At 41.2% G+C, this 23,929-nt stretch overlaps 1 protein-coding gene across 4 annotated transcripts in view; it reads right to left on the bottom strand.

Moving 5' to 3' along the window:
- Positions 1–23,929, bottom strand: part of LOC138588446 (echinoderm microtubule-associated protein-like 6) — a 90,774-nt gene that overhangs the window by 3,502 nt on the left and 63,343 nt on the right. The window contains exons 24-45 of one of the 4 annotated variants that reach the window (XM_069658576.1): positions 23,487–23,639; positions 23,266–23,397; positions 22,312–22,400; positions 21,890–22,066; positions 21,463–21,697; positions 20,506–20,632; positions 18,849–18,863; positions 14,654–14,662; positions 12,053–12,131; positions 11,833–11,962; positions 11,534–11,632; positions 10,167–10,187; positions 9,582–9,755; positions 8,432–8,640; positions 8,037–8,194; positions 7,769–7,883; positions 7,490–7,678; positions 7,198–7,370; positions 6,788–6,950; positions 1,036–1,139; positions 622–775; positions 408–508 (exon numbers count right to left, since the gene is read on the bottom strand). In XM_069658576.1, the coding sequence (XP_069514677.1) occupies positions 408–508; positions 622–775; positions 1,036–1,139; positions 6,788–6,950; positions 7,198–7,370; positions 7,490–7,678; positions 7,769–7,883; positions 8,037–8,194; positions 8,432–8,640; positions 9,582–9,755; positions 10,167–10,187; positions 11,534–11,632; positions 11,833–11,962; positions 12,053–12,131; positions 14,654–14,662; positions 18,849–18,863; positions 20,506–20,632; positions 21,463–21,697; positions 21,890–22,066; positions 22,312–22,400; positions 23,266–23,397; positions 23,487–23,639 (2,806 nt within the window). The remainder of the gene's footprint in view (positions 1–407; positions 509–621; positions 776–1,035; positions 1,140–6,787; positions 6,951–7,197; positions 7,371–7,489; positions 7,679–7,768; positions 7,884–8,036; positions 8,195–8,431; positions 8,641–9,581; positions 9,756–10,166; positions 10,188–11,533; positions 11,633–11,832; positions 11,963–12,052; positions 12,132–14,653; positions 14,663–18,848; positions 18,864–20,505; positions 20,633–21,462; positions 21,698–21,889; positions 22,067–22,311; positions 22,401–23,265; positions 23,398–23,486; positions 23,640–23,929) is intronic. The other 3 variants (XM_069658575.1, XM_069658577.1, XM_069658578.1) reach the window with 3 other exon arrangements.

Genomic DNA, 23,929 nt, shown 5'->3' with positions numbered 1-23,929 from the left:
GGTCACACTGATAATGATGATGTTTCACGATGACAACAAACAACATATGACAAATGACAAACTAACAATGACACAGGGGAGCAAAGAGACTAAATAAACTTAGGAGGTGAGGCTAATCAAACACAGGTGAGACAATCAATGGCAGGTGAAAACAATAAGGGCAAGGCACACAATCCAACAAGCTGGAAACACACAAGGCAGGAAGTGGAAGATCACAGGAGACAAGGTGGCAAAGTAATACAGGAAGTGATCTGAACAATGAAACAAATTAATTTTATAATAAGTTATAATAGTTTGAGTAGAAATGTGAGAGGATGAATCTCTCTCTAAATAGCACTATTCATGTCGTTCAAACTGCTGTTCAGATGTAACTGTGTTAAGGTGGTAAAGGTTATCGATCAGTTCACCTGCAGTCGTCTCCTCCTGTGCTGATCACGTATTTGTCTTCGTGGGAGAAGCGGATGTTGGTCACGTGAACTGAGTGGCCGAGGTAGCGCTTGTGTTTGGCCTGAAGACACAAAAAACAATCCTTCCTCAGTAAACAACCCAAAATGCTTTTGTTATTATTTTAGTGTTTTTTTTGTTCATTTTTTATAATCCAACATAGTGATTAGAACTCACAAACTTCTCTGTGCAGGGAAAGTCAAACAGTTTGATCAATCCGAAGTCGTCACCGGTGACGATGTTCATGCCGGCGTGAGACACACATGAACAGTTGACTTCAGCTTTGTCCGCATTTCGGGGCCAAATCCCCAGAACTTCATCTCCCAGGATGCTGAGGGACAGGAAGTGTGGTTTAAAAACAGCTGAACTCATTTTATATTTGATATGTAATTGAAGTTTTAAATGTGTGACTCTGTCAGGTGACTACGACACATTTAAGTTAATTTAGAATGTTTTACTTTTACACAGCGGGGATTGTACAGTTGATTTTTTTCTTTGACTCATAGGTTTTAGGGTTTTTACCTTTTTTAAGCTCACTTCAATTGTGTGTGTGTGTGTGTGTGTGTGTGTGTGTGTGTGTGTGTGTGTTACCTGGTCCAGGTTGCCCAGGTTATTCTGTCGATGATGGTCTGGTCACTTATCAACTTCCCTGAAGGAACCTCAAACACCTGCCGCTTATAAGTTCCTGTGGACACCTGCTCGAACATAGGGAATATATATGTGTGTAATGTGTGTTTGAATGTATACATGTGCAGTATGTTTATGCGTATGTATATATATATATATACATATGTGTGTTTTTACCTGTATATGAAAGAAATATGCATATGCATATACCTTTGTACAACTTTGTCAGTAGTATGTATATAGTATGTTATTATGTGTAAACTGTACAATATGTGTGTGTACAAGAACTGTGAGCACAATTCTTATATGTGAATATGTTGGTATATAACAGCAGTCAGCAGTATGTGTATGTTTATACTGTATATATAAAACAGTTCTCAACTGTGTTTATAGATGTATATGTGTTTATCTGTATATAACAGCTGTCAGCAGTGTTTATAGATGTATACCTGTATATAACAGCTGTCAGCCGTGTTTATAGATGTATACCTGTATATAACAGCTGTCAGCCGTGTTTATAGATGTATACCTGTATATAACAGCTGTCAGCAGTGTTTATAGATGTATACCTGTATATAACAGCTGTCAGCAGTGTTTATAGATGTATACCTGTATATAACAGCTGTCAGCTGTGTTTATAGATGTATACCTGTATATAACAGCTGTCAGCCGTGTTTATAGATGTATACCTGTATATAACAGCTGTCAGCAGTGTTTATCGATGTATACCTGTATATAACAGCTGTCAGCTGTGTTTATAGATGTATACCTGTATATAACAGCTGTCAGCCGTGTTTATCGATGTATACCTGTATATAACAGCTGTCAGCCGTGTTTATAGATGTATACCTGTATATAACAGCTGTCAGCCGTGTTTATAGATGTATTTGTGTATACCTGTATATAACAGCTGTCAGCAGTGTTTACAGATGTATACCTGTATATAACAGCTGTCAGCAGTGTTTATAGATGTATACCTGTATATAACAGCTGTCAGCAGTGTTTATAGATGTATACCTGTATATAACAGCTGTCAGCCGTGTTTATAGATGTATACCTGTATATAACAGCTGTCAGCCGTGTTTATAGATGTATACCTGTATATAACAGCTGTCAGCCGTGTTTATAGATGTATACCTGTATATAACAGCTGTCAGCCGTGTTTATAGATGTATACCTGTATATAACAGCTGTCAGCCGTGTTTATAGATGTATACCTGTATATAACAGCTGTCAGCAGTGTTTATAGATGTATACCTGTATATAACAGCTGTCAGCAGTGTTTATAGATGTATACCTGTATATAACAGCAGTCAGCAGTATGTGTATGTTTATACTGTATATATAAAACAGTTCTCAACTGTGTTTATAGATGTATATGTGTTTATCTGTATATAACAGCTGTCAGCAGTGTTTATAGATGTATACCTGTATATAACAGCTGTCAGCAGTGTTTATAGATGTATACCTGTATATAACAGCTGTCAGCCGTGTTTATAGATGTATACCTGTATATAACAGCTGTCAGCCGTGTTTATAGATGTATACCTGTATATAACAGCTGTCAGCCGTGTTTATAGATGTATACCTGTATATAACAGCTGTCAGCAGTGTTTATAGATGTATACCTGTATATAACAGCTGTCAGCCGTGTTTATAGATGTATACCTGTATATAACAGCTGTCAGCAGTGTTTATAGATGTATACCTGTATATAACAGCTGTCAGCAGTGTTTATAGATGTATACCTGTATATAACAGCTGTCAGCCGTGTTTATAGATGTATACCTGTATATAACAGCTGTCAGCAGTGTTTACAGATGTATACCTGTATATAACAGCTGTCAGCAGTGTTTATAGATGTATACCTGTATATAACAGCTGTCAGCTGTGTTTATAGATGTATACCTGTATATAACAGCTGTCAGCCGTGTTTATAGATGTATACCTGTATATAACAGCTGTCAGCAGTGTTTATCGATGTATACCTGTATATAACAGCTGTCAGCCGTGTTTATAGATGTATACCTGTATATAACAGCTGTCAGCAGTGTTTATAGATGTATACCTGTATATAACAGCTGTCAGCAGTGTTTATAGATGTATACCTGTATATAACAGCTGTCAGCTGTGTTTATAGATGTATACCTGTATATAACAGCTGTCAGCCGTGTTTATAGATGTATACCTGTATATAACAGCTGTCAGCAGTGTTTATCGATGTATACCTGTATATAACAGCTGTCAGCTGTGTTTATAGATGTATACCTGAATATAACAGCTGTCAGCAGTGTTTATAGATGTATACCTGTATATAACAGCTGTCAGCCGTGTTTATAGATGTATACCTGTATATAACAGCTGTCAGCCGTGTTTATAGATGTATTTGTGTATACCTGTATATAACAGCTGTCAGCAGTGTTTACAGATGTATACCTGTATATAACAGCTGTCAGCCGTGTTTATAGATGTATACCTGTATATAACAGCTGTCAGCCGTGTTTATAGATGTATTTGTGTATACCTGTATATAACAGCTGTCAGCAGTGTTTACAGATGTATACCTGTATATAACAGCTGTCAGCCGTGTTTATAGATGTATACCTGTATATAACAGCTGTCAGCCGTGTTTATAGATGTATTTGTGTATACCTGTATATAACAGCTGTCAGCAGTGTTTACAGATGTATACCTGTATATAACAGCTGTCAGCAGTGTTTATCGATGTATACCTGTATATAACAGCTGTCAGCCGTGTTTATAGATGTATACCTGTATATAACAGCTGTCAGCCGTGTTTATAGATGTATTTGTGTATACCTGTATATAACAGCTGTCAGCAGTGTTTACAGATGTATACCTGTATATAACAGCTGTCAGCAGTGTTTATAGATGTATACCTGTATATAACAGCTGTCAGCCGTGTTTATAGATGTATACCTGTATATAACAGCTGTCAGCCGTGTTTATAGATGTATACCTGTATATAACAGCTGTCAGCCGTGTTTATAGATGTATACCTGTATATAACAGCTGTCAGCCGTGTTTATAGATGTATACCTGTATATAACAGCTGTCAGCTGTGTTTATAGATGTATACCTGTATATAACAGCTGTCAGCCGTGTTTATAGATGTATACCTGTATATAACAGCTGTCAGCAGTGTTTATCGATGTATACCTGTATATAACAGCTGTCAGCCGTGTTTATAGATGTATACCTGTATATAACAGCTGTCAGCCGTGTTTATAGATGTATACCTGTATATAACAGCTGTCAGCCGTGTTTATCGATGTATACCTGTATATAACAGCTGTCAGCCGTGTTTATCGATGTATACCTGTATATAACAGCTGTCAGCCGTGTTTATAGATGTATATGTGTATACCTGTATATAACAGCTGTCAGCAGTGTTTACAGATGTATACCTGTATATAACAGCTGTCAGCAGTGTTTATAGATGTATACCTGTATATAACAGCTGTCAGCCGTGTTTATAGATGTATATGTGTATACCTGTATATAACAGCTGTCAGCAGTGTTTACAGATGTATACCTGTATATAACAGCTGTCAGCAGTGTTTATAGATGTATACCTGTATATAACAGCTGTCAGCAGTGTTTATAGATGTATACCTGTATATAACAGCTGTCAGCAGTGTTTATAGATGTATATGTGTATACCTGTATATAACAGCTGTCAGCAGTGTTTACAGATGTATACCTGTATATAACAGCTGTCAGCAGTGTTTATAGATGTATACCTGTATATAACAGCTGTCAGCAGTGTTTATAGACGTATACCTGTATATAACAGCTGTCAGCCGTGTTTATAGATGTATATGTGCATACCTGTATATAACAGCTGTCAGCAGTGTTTATAGACGTATACCTGTATATAACAGCTGTCAGCAGTGTTTATAGATGTATATGTGTATACCTGTATATAACAGCTGTCAGCAGTGTTTACAGATGTATACCTGTATATAACAGCTGTCAGCAGTGTTTATAGACGTATACCTGTATATAACAGCTGTCAGCAGTGTTTATAGACGTATACCTGTATATAACAGCTGTCAGCAGTGTTTATCGATGTATACCTGTATATAACAGCTGTCAGCCGTGTTTATAGATGTATACCTGTATATAACAGCTGTCAGCAGTGTTTATCGATGTATAACTGTATATAACAGCTGTCAGCAGTGTTTATCGATGTATAACTGTATATAACAGCTGTCAGCAGTGTTTATAGATGTATACCTGTATATAACAGCTGTCAGCTGTGTTTATAGATGTATACCTGTATATAACAGCTGTCAGCCGTGTTTATCGATGTATACCTGTATATAACAGCTGTCAGCCGTGTTTATAGATGTATACCTGTATATAACAGCTGTCAGCCGTGTTTATAGATGTATTTGTGTATATAACAGCTGTCAGCAGTGTTTATTGATGTATACCTGTATATAACAGCTGTCAGCAGTGTTTATAGACGTATACCTGTATATAACAGCTGTCAGCAGTGTTTATCGATGTATACCTGTATATAACAGCTGTCAGCCGTGTTTATAGATGTATACCTGTATATAACAGCTGTCAGCAGTGTTTATCGATGTATAACTGTATATAACAGCTGTCAGCAGTGTTTATTGATGTATACCTGTATATAACAGCTGTCAGCAGTGTTTATAGATGTATACCTGTATATAACAGCTGTCAGCAGTGTTTATAGATGTATACCTGTATATAACAGCTGTCAGCCGTGTTTATAGATGTATATGTGTATACCTGTATATAACAGCTGTCAGCAGTGTTTATCGATGTATAACTGTATATAACAGCTGTCAGCAGTGTTTATAGACGTATACCTGTATATAACAGCTGTCAGCAGTGTTTATAGATGTATACCTGTATATAACAGCTGTCAGCAGTGTTTATAGATGTATACCTGTATATAACAGCTGTCAGCAGTGTTTATAGATGTATACCTGTATATAACAGCTGTCAGCAGTGTTTATCGATGTATAACTGTATATAACAGCTGTCAGCCGTGTTTATCGATGTATACCTGTATATAACAGCTGTCAGCAGTGTTTATAGATGTATACCTGTATATAACAGCTGTCAGCAGTGTTTATCGATGTATAACTGTATATAACAGCTGTCAGCAGTGTTTATAGATGTATACCTGTATATAACAGCTGTCAGCAGTGTTTATAGATGTATACCTGTATATAACAGCTGTCAGCCGTGTTTATCGATGTATACCTGTATATAACAGCTGTCAGCAGTGTTTATAGATGTATACCTGTATATAACAGCTGTCAGCAGTGTTTATCGATGTATAACTGTATATAACAGCTGTCAGCAGTGTTTATAGATGTATACCTGTATATAACAGCTGTCAGCAGTGTTTATAGATGTATACCTGTATATAACAGCTGTCAGCCGTGTTTATCGATGTATACCTGTATATAACAGCTGTCAGCAGTGTTTATAGATGTATACCTGTATATAACAGCTGTCAGCAGTGTTTATCGATGTATAACTGTATATAACAGCTGTCAGCAGTGTTTATAGATGTATACCTGTATATAACAGCTGTCAGCCGTGTTTATAGACGTATACCTGTATATAACAGCTGTCAGCCGTGTTTATAGACGTATACCTGTATATAACAGCTGTCAGCCGTGTTTATAGATGTATATGTGCATACCTGTATATAACAGCTGTCAGCAGAGAAGTCGAGCTGCAGGATGAAAGCAGGGATGTCACTGCAGTAAACGAGCCGGTTTAGGCCTGGTCCTCCGCTGACATCGTAAACATCCACCGTGTTCTCTGCAGAACCGACTGCCAACAGCCGCCGGTCCGGACTGAACCTGCACACACAAACAAAAACATACACACATAAGTTAAATCCAGTATCATCCAAAATCTTTATGCCACTCATTTCTCTTCCTCTTTCACTCCTTTTTTGTTTTCCTTCTTTCCTCTTCAGTTCATGTTCCTTAACACAAGTCGTCATCTCTCTGGTTGTTCTTATTGGTTTATTTGTGAACTTCATAGCTTCTGTTGTATCTTTGATTGCTGTGTCTTTTCTTTTTCACCCCCTCCTCTCTCTCCTACCTGATGTCCTGGATGGCGACACTGCGGTCCCGTTTCTTCGCCCACATCTTCAGTGAGTTGGCGAGGAGGAGGAGGAACTCCCCGTTTTTCATCCCCACTGCCAGCATCTCTCCGTCTGCGCTGTAGCTCACACAGCGGGCTGCGTGGCCGACACACACCTTGTTCAACAGTTTCTACAGCAATAGAAAAGGAGAAATGATTGCTTCACCTTTGCCTAATGCAGGATTTGGATCACCAATTAGTGCATCATAAATAATACACCTTATTGCCGTTTGTGTCATTGTGTGTGTACCTTGTCGGTGAGGTCCCACAGTCTGATGGTTGAGTCGTCGCTGGCGGTGATGCAGAGCTCTTTAGCAGGATGAGCTGTCAGACCCCAGATACCTCCCCGAGCGTGACTGTCCAGCAGCAGGTTGGACGCTGCGTTCTTCTCCCCGACCTCGAGGATCTCCCCGTCCTTCGTCCCCACCAGGATTTTACCCTGAGGAAGGGAGAGGGTTTGGGCTGATGAGGACGGAGAACAATACGACAATGATTGAGGGATGAAGATCAAAAATCTAAAAGTTCTCACCTTTCCTCTGCAGACGGATCGAACACACTCCACCTGCCGCCCCGTCTCCAGCTGGAAGGCTCGACAACGTTTCATCTCCTGATCCCAGAGCTTCACCGCACCGCCCTCCTTAGTCCTGACACATACATCATGTACAATATAAATATTTATACAGTATACTACAGTACATAAATAATAAATGAATGAATGAAACCTTTAATAAACATATTTTCCATGAACTGAAATGACAGTCCCCTTATTTGTACTAATCTTTTGGTGCGTTACTCACGGCCTCTCCTTGCCGCCGGTGACGATGAGACCGTCTCTCAGCGTGGTGTACATGGTGAAGACCGGTCCCGTGTGAGCCTTCGCCACCACCCTCAGCAGGTAGTGATCCCGCCACACGTACACGTCCCCGTTAATGGCTCCGGTGAACGTCAAGTTATTCTGCAAACATGTTTAGGAATTAAAAGGCTGTAGAGATGCTAATCTCATCTATTCTTAATATTTGTATTGTAACGATAGAAAGAAGGGCTGCACAAACTCATCTAATCGTACAGAATTTTAAATGGTGCATTTATAAAAAAAAAACAGTACTACAATAAATTAAACACTTAGAAAAAAACATTTGATGCGAGCAGATATCAGGTTTTATATAAAAGATCAAACAGTAAGTGAACTCACAGCACCGAAGGCGACAGACAGCATCGTCTGCATCCTGCCGTCCTCCAACGTTCCGACCACGCCCTTCTTATACATCAGAGCGCCGCCGGCCAGCGTCCAGAACTTCACATGCTTGATTCCCACCGACACGAACTGGGAGTCCGAGTCCGGACGAAACTCCACCACAAAGATCCGGTCCGGATGTCCGGCTTTACTGCACACCTTGGATCCTGCATTGACCACTGTTACTTTAATACTCTGTGCACTATCTGACATCATTTCACACGTCTCACATTACGTCTTTAGTATCTTTATTTAACCTCGTGCTTTTTGTAACTTCAAAAAAGGAACAACAGACCAGACATATTTTATATCTATATTTTTTGGCAGTTATTGATGTATGTTATAAGTTATTGGTGTTTTCTAATCTTCTAATATCAGAAAAAGAGTTTTACAGGATTTGAGGTGGCTCATGTCACTATTTGTGTGAGGTGGTGTAAGTGTTGATAAAATTACAAATGTTTATTATTATTATCATAGTTTTTAGTCTTCTTCTCTCATACAAACAATGAAGTTCAAGGACGTAAACATTGTAAACAATCGATAGGAGTGCTCTCCAGCACCCAACAGGAAGCAGCAAACCGGGTAGACACTAAATATGGAGTGGACTGCATTGAGGGCTGCTGTCAACGTGTCCTTACTGAATGTTAGCATAGTTTGACACTTACCTGCTGTTAGCCCGGAGGCAGTTTGCTCAGCTGAACTGTTGAAAGTTTGCTGTTGAGGGACCAAACTGCATATCTAACTCTCTGCTAGCTATTGATGCTAACCCAGCAAACATTGCGGTCCCAATCACCAAAGGTAACACCAACCACTCAATTTTATTCTTGTACATTTCCACCAGGAGCAGGAAGGGAAATAATCTCAACAGGAATCTAGTTGCTGTCTTGTAAATATTGACCCAGCAAGATACCCAGTCTTTGAAAAATCTTATAATGTGTTAAATGTCTAGCTGTAAGAGGGTGGCAGATTTAAGTCTTCTTGTAGGCATTGGTTAGTTTAGCCAGCTATGCTAACATTTCTTGAAGTGTGGCCTTTAAGCCCCTAAAATAATCGGTGATTGGCTTAGTTGTTCTAATGTTTGTGTTTATTGATCAGATGTTGGTCTGACCTTCCTGCCAGCGCCACACAGTGATGGTGTGTTCAGGTTCCACCCCGACAGACATCAGCAGCTTCCCCGTGGCGCTGAAGTTAACGTAGCCGACGCCTTTAGTGTGAGGACAGCGAAGGATGGACAGAGTCTGTTTACTCATCGCGTCCCACACGTGAATGGAAGGAGTGGTGCCTACATAGTGATCATGAGGAGAGAGGATAAACATTTGTTTTGGGTGTGTCTCAAAGGTGAGGAATGAAGTCACTAAAAGATGTTGGACAGAAACAGAGCAGTTAGAGGGACCAGTGCAGCCTACAAACACCCCGAGAACCAGAACAACATCAGCACAAAGGACTGAAGAGGTTCACAGTTTTAAGATCATACTGGTGGCTTAAAGTTAATTTATTTGTTCCAGTCATTCATCCGATTCAAATGATGTGAATTTAGCCGTTACTCGCATTACAGATGAAAACTAATTTTTTGATCCAAAGATGATCCCCTCTTGAGTTTCTGCTAAAAGTCCTGATGGACTGGCCGGCTGTCTCTGGGTGTCAGGGTGTCTGTCTTGGTGGGATGGGAGAGGCGGTGCGGTTTGGTTTTTACCTGAGAGTTCACTGACGTCACCTGAGGTGTTGTGAGAGCGATGGTGACAAATGAGGCCAGCCAAAACACACACATAAAAAAACACAACAAAACAGATAAAGACCTTGAGTGACTGGTTTCAAACACGCTAACGTCAGCCATGACGGTAGAGAGAGATATTAATGGCTGATTCTTGCTGCTTAGATCAGGCTAACTAGACGTAACTAGGATGACTGTAGACTTTTAGGGATTGTATGAAAATGATTGGGGTGGTGACGTTGACTGCATTTTAACAGTAGATGTAGCCACCATGATGTCATCCATTGGTTCGTGGAAGTTTGGCATTTAGGCAATCACACTCTAGTTGTCAGGAGCTGAAAGTGAGCATATTTGAGAGGAGTGAGGGGTTAGCAAAAACTAAGTTACTAACTAATGCTAGGGCTAGCTTTGTTAGCAAGGTGCATCTGTTATTCAATCATACTGTGATTTCAACTGGGATGCAAATTGGGGGTAGAAAAAAAATTGCGATACACAAAATGCATTTCCTGAAACAGACGGCTCCTCGGGGTGTCTTTTGGTCTAAAAAAAGACCCTCCTTTATCATGTATTTTTAACCATAAATGGAAAGCTAAATAACAAAATAAACATCATGCTATATTGAAGAAGACTTAAAACTAGCAATTGAAACCATAAACCGGTTAGAAAAATGTTAACTAAGGTGAAAAATCAACTTAGAAGGAGGCTCTTTTTCTCGTAGCCTAGTATAGAATCACCAGCAGAGTCGCCCCTGCAGGACATTAGAACTAATGCAGGCTTAAGGGTTTCAATTAGAAGACCTGGAGGCTACAACTACTCCTAATTGCAGTCTATGGGTGGGCAGGGAGGTTTAATCCCATAATTAGCTAAATAAAACCTAAACCCAACCCAGTGTGCTTTATATTTTGATAAGATAAACACGGTCCCTACCTGTATTACCAATGGTGCCCATAAAAGTTAAGCTAGCTACTGTTTTTATTCAATAAATCTCAGAAGGGAAAGCTGAAATGGAATATAAATCCAGAGTGATTATGAGAAAAAATCAGAAGACCCTCTATGAGTCCATTCAAGCAAGACAACCCTTCCCTTTTTTTTACTGATAGCCCCCACCTAATAATTTTCTTACAGTCCCTTAGCCTGTCTTACATTTACTTTACATCTACTGAACACAAAGCTCCATGTTAGTGTTATCAGTCTGATTCTGCTCTACAGTACAAAAAAAGCGAGCAGGTTAAACACGAAGCAGAGGAGAGAAAAGCAGGACTCATTTAAGCTAGTACAGACGAGTTAGTAGAGAAACATACTGCCATGCAGACACAACACACACACCCACACACACACGCTCAGTGTACCGATCTGTCCAGTGGCGATGATATTTTTGTATTTTGGGTGCTGGTTGACGGTCAAAGAAAGGATGTCATCAGTGTGTTCCAGGTAGAAACTCTGAGTTCCTGCAGCGAGAGAACACACATGAACACATCACCCTCATCCGACTGCAGCAACTCTGTAGAGAGGTCCCATCAGTCGATTCTCTGAGGGTTCTTTACTACCCGAGACCCCAACACATTGTTAAAGTGTTTTCAGTTCAGCGTCACTCCTCATGAAATCTTGTCCATATAGAAAGATGTTGCAACTGCTAGCTTGTGGTTACCGGTGGTGAGACTGTGGACGATGGCGGTGGCGGCAGTGTGGTAGACGATGTCGGAGCCGTCGTTGAGGTAGTGCAGGTTGTTACGACAATCGAAGCCCCGGAAACCAAACACATGATCCAAAACCAGGTCCTACACAGCGAGGAGACAGAAGAGACAGATTAACAGGACGGCAGACAGAGAGACGGACAGGGAGACAGACAGGTAGAGAGACGTGCATACCTCCACCAGTCTCTTTTTCTTGGAGACGTTGTTCTTCTGGAGTTTCTCCGGCTGCGGCGCTGCTCGACTCACTGGAGGTCTGGAGGATCAATCAATCTATTAATTAATCAATCAGTCAAAATCTGTCAATCATATAAGAGACAGACGAGTGGAGGAGCAGTAGGTGAGACAGGCAGGTCAAACAGCACTGTGATTTAGACAGACAGGCGGGACAGACATGAGACTGTAGAGGCAGACAGATGGTTTCTTCTTGCAGCAGGCTGATGCTGCTTCTTCCTATGGATTCAAGTTGTAATATTAGTGGTCCTATTTGTACTGACATGGTAGACTGAGTACTTTACAACTTAACCTATGACCTCAGCCTCTCACCTGCCTCATGATACACTAAGTAGCTTAAGCTAAACTAGCAGTGATATTACAATAACACAAATATAAGTTTAAGATAAGATAACCCTTATTGATCCCCAGGGGTACATTTGGGTATTGCCCGTATGGAAAACACACCTGGCAGCAGGAGTTGTAGCAACGAGTGTTCCAAGTGATGCAAGGACCGTATTTTAATCGCTACGATTATCGTTTCTTTCTGTTGCCATAGCGTTACATGGAGTAAACAGTGTGATCTACACTTCATCTGCAGCAACATACTGTATGATTACTGCATGTTCACTGGCACCCTCTATTGGGCACATTTTACTCCTTTGTCTACTGTTAAACACATCATTTTAGTTTGTGTTGACTACAGTAAATCCAGCGGCTGCGACAGCCCAACGTGCACAAAGCGGCGAGGCCTGTTCAGTGCTGCCTGCAGCTTTAATCGCGAGTGTTTTTGCACGTGTGAAATTCATGTGAATCTGTAATTATTGTGCCACAGTTTGGTTAGCTTTATGCACCAACAGAACTCGGCAACGTTATGCCCAAATAGGGCTTTGCCTAATCCTGTCTTTCTGTCCTGTGATTGAGTAGGAAAGCCAAGATATCAAACACAGGATGTTAGTCAGGAGGCTGTTTAAGTGCTGTGTGAAACCAAATGTATACTTTGTAACCCAAACCTTTAGATACAATCATAGTGGTAAATGTAGTAAGATCTGTAGTTGCAAAAATGTAGGTACTATTAGAGATAGTGGTAGTATTACTACACCAAACAGCAGTTATAGTATGGTACTAGTAAGCAGATGATTTAGAAGTACTGCAACAGTAATAGCATCATTAGTTGTACTAATAATTAGATTAATTAGAAATAACACGACAGAAGAAGTAACAGCCCGGGCCCTATTTAGACGGCGGAAGGCTCACAGTCTAAAGCACATGGCACTAACTGATTTAGGGCGTGTCTTGCGCACTTTTGCTAGCTACACGGCGCACAATCTGGGTGCAAACTGAGGCGCAAGGTGCAAAGAGGTTGGGTTAAGTCCCTGGATTATTCATAGCTGTGTTTTCTGCATAACATGAATCAAACCAATCAGAGTGTCAGCCGTCATTCCCTTTAAGAGCCCGGTGCGCCTGAAGGCAGGCGTGTTGCTATTTACACGGCAGATTTCAGTCATTCATCTTACATAAACCAGACTCGGACCAGCATATTTAACCTCTGTCTTTCCACTGTGCCACTGCACACGCAGAACACACACAGGTCACTGTACATGTTGAAGCATGGATTGTATTAGAGAGGGCGTGCGTCAGAATGAGCGCACAGGATGGAGAGCTTGGTGGCTGTTTTTGGCCCGTGTGTGGCTGGAGCAGGAATCTCCCTGAGGTGAAGCAGGCAGCCCGGCGTCTTCCGGCACTTCTTACCAGCTTGCCGTCTCACAGTCCCGAAAACACTGTTATTTAATTGTATCACCATACACAGTGCTTTTTCCTTATGAGAGCTGCTGTGCTTCCCCGTGTGAGTGACAAGCAAAGACTTGTGTTATGAACTCGCCGATGTACATCCATGATGTGCCCTTTAGATAGCAGAGACAGATTGCGCCATAGAAGGTTAAAAAAATACACGAATCCCTTCAGATGTAAAACAAATATCAATCCCTCCCTTTTAGTTCTACTATCCACGACCTGAATGTCTTGAGCATTTGGATTTAGGATAAGACTTTATGAGAAGTCGGCTCTTCCTTTTTTTCAGTGAGAACATTTTGTTTAAGCCTGATTTTTTTGCTAGCTAAAATTTACATCCCAAATAACATCACAGATAACGTGAGTTATGGATGTACCTTGAAAACCAGCTCCCTCCTCTCACTGTCATATTGTGACTTCTGGCTCTAAATAAAAAAAGATGGTGACGACAAAAAATACCAAACTGGAGGCTTCAAAGCTGTAGTCAACAAACCAATGAGTGACGTCACAATGGCTACATCAATTTTATATACAGTCTATGGTTTCATGGAGTGTGTACATTCTATGGTCATGTGTGTGATGGGTTTATCAGAGCTTCTTTCAATGGAAACACTGAGACTGAGCAACCAAATGCTAACGTTACATATTAAAAAATATGGCTTGAAAAATGACCCGCGGGCTGTGGACAGTGTGAGGCAATGCCAAGAGGAGTGTGATACAAACACACACACACACAATGAAGAGGCTTTGCACAGACAGGTGGACAGGAGTTACCTGGATCCCCTGGACAGCAGAGGGACAGAACCAAGGCACAGAGCTTTAGAAAACACACACACACACACTCACACACGCAGACGCACACCTCTCTTCATATAGAAACAGCCATGCACACACTTACACACTCACACACATAAAGACCACATGCCTCAGAGACACAATATGACTAGCTGTGGCTACATGCTAATAACGCTAGCATAAACTGATGCTTTTATTGATGCTGTCAGGCTAACATGCTAGCCTAGCTAACTGCGTTATAGGCTAACATGCACAGGCAATCTGACAGTCCGTCATCAGACCTGGGTCAAACTCAAGCAGGGATGAGGTGAGTTCCAAGTAGGACTGTAATTAGGGCTGTTTTACAGTCAATTTAATGCCTACAGGTCCCATAATGCTTTGGGAAATGTAAACAAGGAGGTTAAATGTTACCACAGAGTCAGTGAGTTAGCTGTGAGCTAGCTAGATTACTTTGAACCAAACTTTAAAACATGGTGATTCAAAAGAAAGTTTAGCAGTTATAAGGAGCATCTTTTTTCCAAGCAGATTTATGGACGTTTATTTGCCATGAAATATTTTACCTGCACCCTGGTAATAAAACAGCCACAATCACCAACTGTCTTGTTTTTTGTGAGGGCTGGACACTGCTAGCCATTTAGCTGCTATACTAAACCTGTGGTTATGTTTCTACAGCCACAACAGTTTTCTGAACTGTAGTTGAGAAATATGAAATGTGTCATAAAATAAACATCCGCTGTGCGTTTGTGGCTGCTGTGGAGAAGTAATCAGCTGCCATGTTACAAAGACAGGAAATGTCCTTGTTAGCATTGGCTGTGCTTCATGTAGGTGCATCTGTTGGTTTACTTGTGTTCTAATAACAAACAATGACGTCTGTGTGAGTGTGTGTGTGTCTGAGTCTGCAGATGTGGGCCTAGAAAAATAAAATATATACTTTTACAAATATAATACAACATAAATCATCACTTATGGGCCTCTATACATGTGTGTTTGTGAGTGTGTGTGCAGACCCTTGTGAGACCCTTCCCTCTGCATCTATTCTGTTGTTTTGCTTTTCACAAGACATTTTCTTTTCCATTGTTGTGCTTCCCTGAGCCAATCACGGTGTATAGGTGACTGTGGGAGAGGTTAAGATTAGCAACTGGGCCCCATTCAGACCGGCGAACATGGCGAAAGAGCGATGCAGAGCTGGCCTTTCTGTTGGACAGGTAGGTGCCTCAAACTGGGTAGGACAAGCTAACTGGCGGTTAGCATGCTAGCGCAAAGGTAACCGTGATGCTGTCGGTGTTAGCTCGGCAGGGTGGGCGTGTTCTCGCACGAGAGAGTGAGAGTGAGCTTCTGGTGACGAAGAGCCCAGGAGGAGGAGGGGCCCAGTTTGAATGTGTTGTTGACAAAATGCAAGGAAAAATCCTACTTATTATACCTTTAAGTGAATATGTTTAGTCTGCTTTGTTGTTGTTTTCTTCCACTGCGGAGATTAATTTTGTTATCTTTGTCTTCTTTTATTTGTTTTTGTTCTTTACCTTGTAGGAAGAAGGAAAATGATTACAGTTGTATTTCTACAAACTATCCATCTCCCAGAATTGGTATTTCTACAAGTCCCGACTCTTGAGATTTTAACAAGAACTGGTTGATACACTACGAAGCAGCATTTGCGGTTATTGAGGTAACTTGGGCGCTAACTCCGGGTTTTCAGTACTATGAAGGCCGTGCACTTCTTTCTGGGGTAGATCACCGTGGTAACTCATGCTGAACACCCAACCTGCTCCGGTTATGTGCAAAATAAAAGATAGTGACCTGACTATGCAGGCTTCTTGATTCAGGTGTCTAAGCACATTGTGAGAGGGAGGAGGGAGAGGCGCGTCACTGTTTGATTTTTGATATGAAATATGTTGAAGAACGTTCTTCTTCATATCTTTCTAAAATCACAGTTTGCTCTGATCTTGTAAAATATGCCGATCAGCTGATGGCAGACTTGTTGGTGTTTAGATTTGTCATTTGCTCCAAACAACGCCCCTTTAATGTGAACGCGCTCATAGAAACCCTGGGTTGACTTATCGAGTTGATAACCAGAGTTGTGTGACCGTTTAGCGTGATTGCCTTTGTCCGGTTCAGTGAAGCCAGATCAGGAAGAGAGACCCCTGGTATGTTGAAGTCACTTTGTTGTAAACGCCCCTGACCGTAGGATTTGCAAACATTCATAATCTGTATTTGAGCTAAGACTGTAGGTGTAGATAAAGTTTCTTTCCAGCCTGGGAGAACATACTGCACACGCCCACTGAGGAAGAAATGTTTTTTAAACCTCCTCAAAGATCTTAGTTTGATTTGTCAGACTCTGGACCCAGGTTGGTCAGATCACATTTTGGCTGTAGGCACATTTTGTTCTTATTAATCCACAGTTCATATTCAGTGGACCTGAGAGACCTGTCCTATATAAAACACAGAAACATCGCTGGGTTATGGGAAAATTAAGAAAAACAAAGCTAAGATGATCTTCGTTTTTTTAAAGCTCCATTCATATTGGATTTATTTCTCGAGGGAAGGCGGGCAGACAATATTCCCCTCCTCCCTCTTTGATGTCTGTCCTGTCTGAATGGAGCTTTAAATGCTTCTTTGTGCATAGCTGTTTGGGTGGATGAAAGAGGGATGATGGAGGAGGGATCAGACCCAGACAGCCCTCATAACACAAAAAAGACTTCAACAACAGGAGGAGGAGAAGGTGAAGGAACCAGACAGGATCAGAAGAAAGATGACGAAGAAGATGATGTGAAAAGGGGTTAGAAAGATGAGAAAGAGGGGCACAAGAGGAGGAGAGGAGTAAGACACTGAATTGTAAAGACAGGAAGAGAAAAATGAGGAGACATGTAACGAGACATTATTAGAAGCACTTTGCTCAAACAATGAGAGGAACAGTAACATGGTTTGAAATAAATGCAAATTATAATAATTGTTTGAAATCTAAAACCATATTCACTGATGTTGCTAATACCATAACATGCACATAAAATGTATAGATCATGGAAACATAACAAATAAAGTGCAATAAAATATTATATTACAACTTTTTTTTAAATTGACATCCTTGTCCAGACAAATAGAGCGTCAACACCACGTACGGTTCCAGTTTCATCAGATGTTTGTTTGTCCAAACCATAGACTGTATAAAAAGATGGACGACATGACAGCTCCCTAAAAGTGAAGCCGAACCCTCTCTATCGCCCCCTGCTGACTGGCTGCAGTATAGGTCATAAAGCCTGCCTCCTCCATGTTAACAGATGGGACATGAGTCAAACTATAAAATCAAAATACACCTCAAATAAATGTTTCTCAAATATGGTTTCTGTCATTATAGTTAGTTCTTATCATGCTGATTTATATCCAAGTGTTCATTTACTAAGTTTATTTTTAATTAGTTATTTGATGCTGTAAAATAATGATTAACAGTTCTGTTGACAAATACGGCTCCTGCAGCCGATCTGTTCTGGATTAGCAGAGTAGAGGAGGAACGTAGAGGAGGAGACGTAACTAAAACAATCACTACAGTCATTGAAGTTTCCATATCTGTGAAGGTCTGCTTCAGACCAACACAAAGAAACTGTTCTGCTGTTAAACACGTCGACATGCGGAACCTTTGCTGTTTTTTTTGGTAATGTAAGTGTGTGTTTTGGTTAGCGAAAGGGTAACGCAACTCTGCGCAACACGGGGGCTGTTTTGGTTTCAGTTTTGTACAATGACAGTAGATGGAGTCGTGTCGTCCATCTATATATACAGTCATTGGTAGAAACTGGTGGTGTGTTCAAGGCAAATGGAAAGTAAGTTTTTGATTCATGTTAAGCATGGGTATATTTGTGTTCATTTGCATGGTTAAACACATCCTGTGAAAATTCGGCTTACTACAGGCAGTGTGATCAATGTTGAATAGTTGCTGTTTTAATTAAGTAGTAAATCAAATTCACACAAACATTTGTTTTGGTGGACTAAAGTTAAAGGCAAAGACTGCAACATGTAAATAATGACTTCTGGAATTAGGATCAAGTTTTAATATTCTGAGATGAACCCACTGGTTTGCCTCATCAAACACTTTTAAATATAAGTTATACACCACGCATTAGCTTTTTTCATGTTGACATTTTTCAGTGTGGAAATCATTTAGAAATAAGTATCAACTCATACTTACTTGACAATGCCCTGCCTCCAGGGGAATGCAAGTTAAAACACAACACAGATATTAAGAGTTTCTACAAGCAGCAACAGCAGCACTCAGGAAGTAAGGGTACCACAAAGGGACAAGAACCACACGAGGGCACTGAGTGTACAGAGACACCTTTAGGCCTTTTAATGAATGACCTAATAATCTGTGGCTAAGGTGCTCTCAGCTTTAAGTCATTATTGCAGCATGAAATGAGCTCATTCATTCATGTTTATTTGTATTTTAGTTTCAGCAGAATGTATCTGTGCCTTTAAGGTGCCCTCTGTTGTTTCATGTTTTGGACACAGAAACTCACTGACACTGAGATCATAGTGATCTGTTAGCATGAGCAATGTGGAAAACTGAAGGGACAAACAGGGTTCATTGATCATGCAGGAGCCTGTGCATGCATGAGAGGAAAAATCATTTGATTTCAACAAACACAGGGCTGCATACACTCACACTGTCCAGGTACACAGAGGCACACATTAACACACACACCGTACACACACCGTACACACACACACACACACACTGGGGCCACTGAGGATGCACACCAAGCACGAGATTACATTGTTCTTAAAAAGCTTCAGCTGGCTTCGTGTAAAGTCTGACATTAAATCAAAATCATGGATTAAAGGGACATCCCACTGACTGTTTCTGAAGCTTTAAATCGTTACAGTTTTATAAACTTTAAAGCTGCACCAGGAACTCAAAAAGTTGGGTTTGAAAATGTCAAATTACCAGAGAAACACACCCTGTCTTCTTCTAAGAGCCTAACAGTCAGGTGTGTATGTGTGTGAATGAAAAAATATGTTTGTCACATTTAGACACATTTTCAGACAAGATACTTTTGTGTCATTAAAAAGCCAATTTGTCAACACAAATATGAATATAATCTCTTTGTACATTTTGTCTTTTTCAACATCAGAGACCAAAATGTCTCTGGACCTGACAACCAATCAAAACGTGTTACGTAGTGGTAGGATGCTATGCTAGGTAGCTAGTTACAACATCAATCTTGTTCAACATGAAACACAGACATGTGGCATGACATGATATAGCTACCACTAAGCCTTTGTACATAATCCAATCCAGCAAGCAGCTGGTTTAAGCCTCAAAGGTGCTTAAACACGCCCCCTGTTAGATAAACGGTTGTGATTGGCCCGACCTGATCGAGGCCATACTGAAATCTTTACGTGAAGGGGACCTGATTCATCTACCATAGGAAATAAAACACGAGCTCACAGATTTGTCTGGTCCCCATGATACACCAACGTAAGTACGGAAGCAGATGAAGCATATACAGCAACTGAAATGAGCTTTACTTCTACCTGCTGCAGCTTTAAAATCATGAACACACTTCTTTTAAAGCTCACTCTCCAACAGAGAAACAGAGAGCAGCAGATGGTGAGTATAATGTGACTATGGGAAAAGTTTTGTAAGAGCTAGTGGTGTTGTCTTCAGGTAATTTCAGCCCACTGAGTGTGTTTTTGTGCCATTATTATGACTGCAGGACACCAGCAATATGCAGTGTAATGCCAATGGCACTGTTGTCTGGTGCAGCTTTAAACTTTAAGTCGGCAAGTCAAATGTTTTCACAGTCATGGTGTCTCTGTGTGTGTGTGTGTGTGTGTGTTCATACCTCTCCTCAGCTGACTGCTCCTTCAGCTGTTGGTGAGGTTTGGTTCCTCTCATCTCTCTGAGGCTGACAGTGTACATCTTAGTGGTGTAGTCCACCGCCTTCTCCCGAGCAACGTCACTGTCGTAGCCTTTAGACACACACACACGTAGCTTAGCATTAGTTCAAGCAGGAACGCTGTTTGATACTCATTCATTCATTTATGAAGTCATCATTCATTCATGTCACGTTCTCCCTCTCTCCCCCTCTCTGTCCTTCCTGCTCCGCTGATCAGCTGATTATGGGCATTTACTATTTTAAGTACTAAACCAACCAGAGATAGCCTTGACGTCTGTCGACCAATCATCCCGCTGCTGTCATATTTTAAAGCTGTTCTCCTCTCATCCGCAGACTGTTTGTCATTTCAGTTCGATCAGTGCAACTCTCCTCCACTCCATTCACCTCCAATCTATGTCATCAGTGTCCAAGTCCAGCTCCTCAGCTCATCCTGCATCCTTCCTACACCACTAGCACCATCACCTTCCTTTGGGGGATATCCTATCCAGCTCTCTGCCCCACTACCCCTTTGAGTACATGAAGACATCACGATGGGGTCTAATCGCCAAAGGCTTTGCACATTTCTCATCTTGCCAAACTAAATAATTGTTCACTCATAATGAAGAAATCACTCTGTACACACAACAACTACTTCCTGTCTGTCCGTCCTGGAGAGGGAACCCTCCTGTTTTTCTCTGCTTGAGTCTTTCCTTCTTTTTTTCCTCCTTTAAATCTATTTTTGAAATCTTTTTTCTGATCTAAATTGAGGGTCTTATTATTGTGATCATGCTAAATGAAACAACAGGGCTGACAGTGTCAGTCTGCTTCTAGGTTTGAGCCCAAACAGATTGTTAATATAAAGATCAAAGACATTTAAACAGTTTAAATTAGAAACCAGCTCTAATTTAAACTTAACAAACCCACCTCCGTCCTCCTCGATGTCCTCGTCTGACTCCTCGCTGTCCACAGGCGGTCGGTTGTCCCGGAACAAAGGCCCCTCCCCCTCTCCGCTGACCACGCCTCCTCTCTCCCTCGCCCAGATCATCAGGGCGGTGTCGGCACCGCCCACCGTCAGCAGGGTGGAGTCGTCCTGAGCCCAGCGGACGTTGGTGACCTGGGCGCTGTGACCAACATAACGCTTAAAACGGGCATACTGACCCTGCAGGGAGGAGGGGAGGAAGAAAAACCTCATGACTCATTCTCAAGTAAAGTAACATAGTAAAGTAACATAGTAAAAGCCATGCAGGGAAAAGAGCTTAAAAGTCTTTCTTGCATTTCTTGTTTATTTCATGTTTATCTTTCTGTCACGTAAGTGTTAAAATTGTATAAAGTGTGTCTCTGTATGTCATACCCGCACAGGGTAGCTGAATAGTTTGAGGAAGCCGAAGTCGTCTCCGGTGGCGAGCAGCGTTCGGTCTCTGGTGAGGGAAGCAGCGTTGACGTCGGTGATGTCGCTGTACGTCGGCCAGATCCCATCACAGCTCGAACCCAGGACACACGTCCAGCTGGACCAACCGATCCGCTCCAGCTACACACAAACAATACACACAATACAAGAGAGGAAGAACACTTCATAAACAAGCGACTGAAATCTTCAATAGGAATAATGTTATTAACTGAGTCATGTTTTAGAATCTGTAGATGTCCTTTCTGCTCATCTCTCCCTTTTTAGCTTAAGAATAAAACTCTGCATTCATAGGTAGAAAGTAAAAAGTAGAGTGAATGCAGCCGTGGATGTTCAGATAACTGAGCTGCATCAAACATCCAACACACCTCAGAGTTCCTGATGGTTTGTTTTTTTCCTCTCGGGGCTTCGAAGAAAAGCTGCTCTTTGGCTCCTGTGTTCACCTGCAGCAGTTTGCCTGCAGCACACACACAAACACACACTTAAAATATATAACACATTTCCTTTCACAGATAAAATTTATGGACTTAAGACATGTAATCAGCTCAGTTAAACACACTCTGCTGCTGCAGCTTTACATGGTCTGATATTAATAATCCAGCTCGCTGTTTCCATGACCTCACATGTCTGTCACTTTAAGAAGAGCTCCATTTTCAGGCTTATACTTACAGCCTTACTGTGACCTGATTCGCTTCAGACCATAGACTGTACAGAGGAGGCGGACATAACCAGCATGATGTCACTTACTGGTTTGTGGAGGGCAGTTTTGAAGCCTGGAGAATAATGACCATCAGAAGATCCAGAAGTGACCGTATTTGGATAAGAGGGTGAAGCTGCAAATGACTCAGGGGTTAGCTAGTGCTAGCTTAGCAAGGTGCACCTATAATTCATGATAACTGTGATATTAATTTTGATAAGCAAAAAAAGGCTCTAAATATTCATAAATATATAAATGTACTGACACAAAAAAAGACCAGCCGGCTCCTCAGAGTTGCTTTTAATACAATTTTTTTTTAAATTTCAGGTTGCTGTGGTAGCCACTTGTCAATCATAAGGTAGCCACGCCCTAAATGTTCATAATTTACAAAACGTGTGAAGTGAACCAGGTAAATGTTAACTCAGGTAACAAATCATGAAGTAGGCTCATTTTCACACATTCTTTACAATCTTCTCTCTAAACTAAGCCAGTGGAGTCGCCACCTGCTGGCCATTAGAGAGAGTGCAGGTTGAAGACACTTCTGTACTGGCTTCACTTTTCAAAGCACATAAACTCCTACTACTTAGAGACGTTTGAGATGCGGTGAGAGAGCATTGTGTGTTACCTCGAGCGTCCCAGTCGATGTGTGTGATGTAGCTGGACGCTCCCTTACAGATCCCCACTCTCTTACTGCTCAGCACGTTGTAGACGTCCACGAAGCTGTCGTGCGACGCCACCGCCAGGAATTTACCTGAGTCTGAGAACATGCGTGAGCGAGACATTAAACATGTTGGTGAGTGGACATTTTCTTCACTTATATTTGTGTTGTTAAGCGTGTTTGTATACCAGGGGTGAAGCGGACGTCAGAGATGGCGTCGCGTCGATGGTGGAAGCTCAGCAGATCCTCCAGCGTGTCGGCGTTCACCACCAGCACGCCGCCATCGCTCAGACCGACCGCCAACGCCTTCCCATCAGGAGAGAACGCACAGCAGCGCCCACCTGGAAAACACACAGATAGTTTAGTCGATCATTTTACATGTAATCAGTCATTTTTTTTCTCGACTGTCTGTGGTCACTTGATTATTTCCTGACCTGACATGCAGTAAGTTCTCTAATCTCTCTCCCCTCATGTTCTCCTCTCTGTTATTTACTGCACAATTACACTTTACATTCCAAAGTTAATGTGAAGACAAATACAAAAAGATTTGAAAACAAAATAATAATTTAAAAAAAGATCAGCTGTTAAATAAGTTAAACAGAATTTGTACAGAAACATGTGAAGCTGGCGA

The sequence above is a fragment of the Semicossyphus pulcher genome, unplaced genomic scaffold (assembly GCF_022749685.1).
Source record: "Semicossyphus pulcher isolate SPU_LCO1_2020_fin unplaced genomic scaffold, fSemPul1.0.p SCAF_12, whole genome shotgun sequence".
Lineage (NCBI taxonomy): Eukaryota > Metazoa > Chordata > Actinopteri > Labriformes > Labridae > Semicossyphus > Semicossyphus pulcher.
The sequence above is the reverse complement of the archived record's forward strand: the minus strand, read 5'-3'. Positions and strand labels throughout refer to the sequence as shown.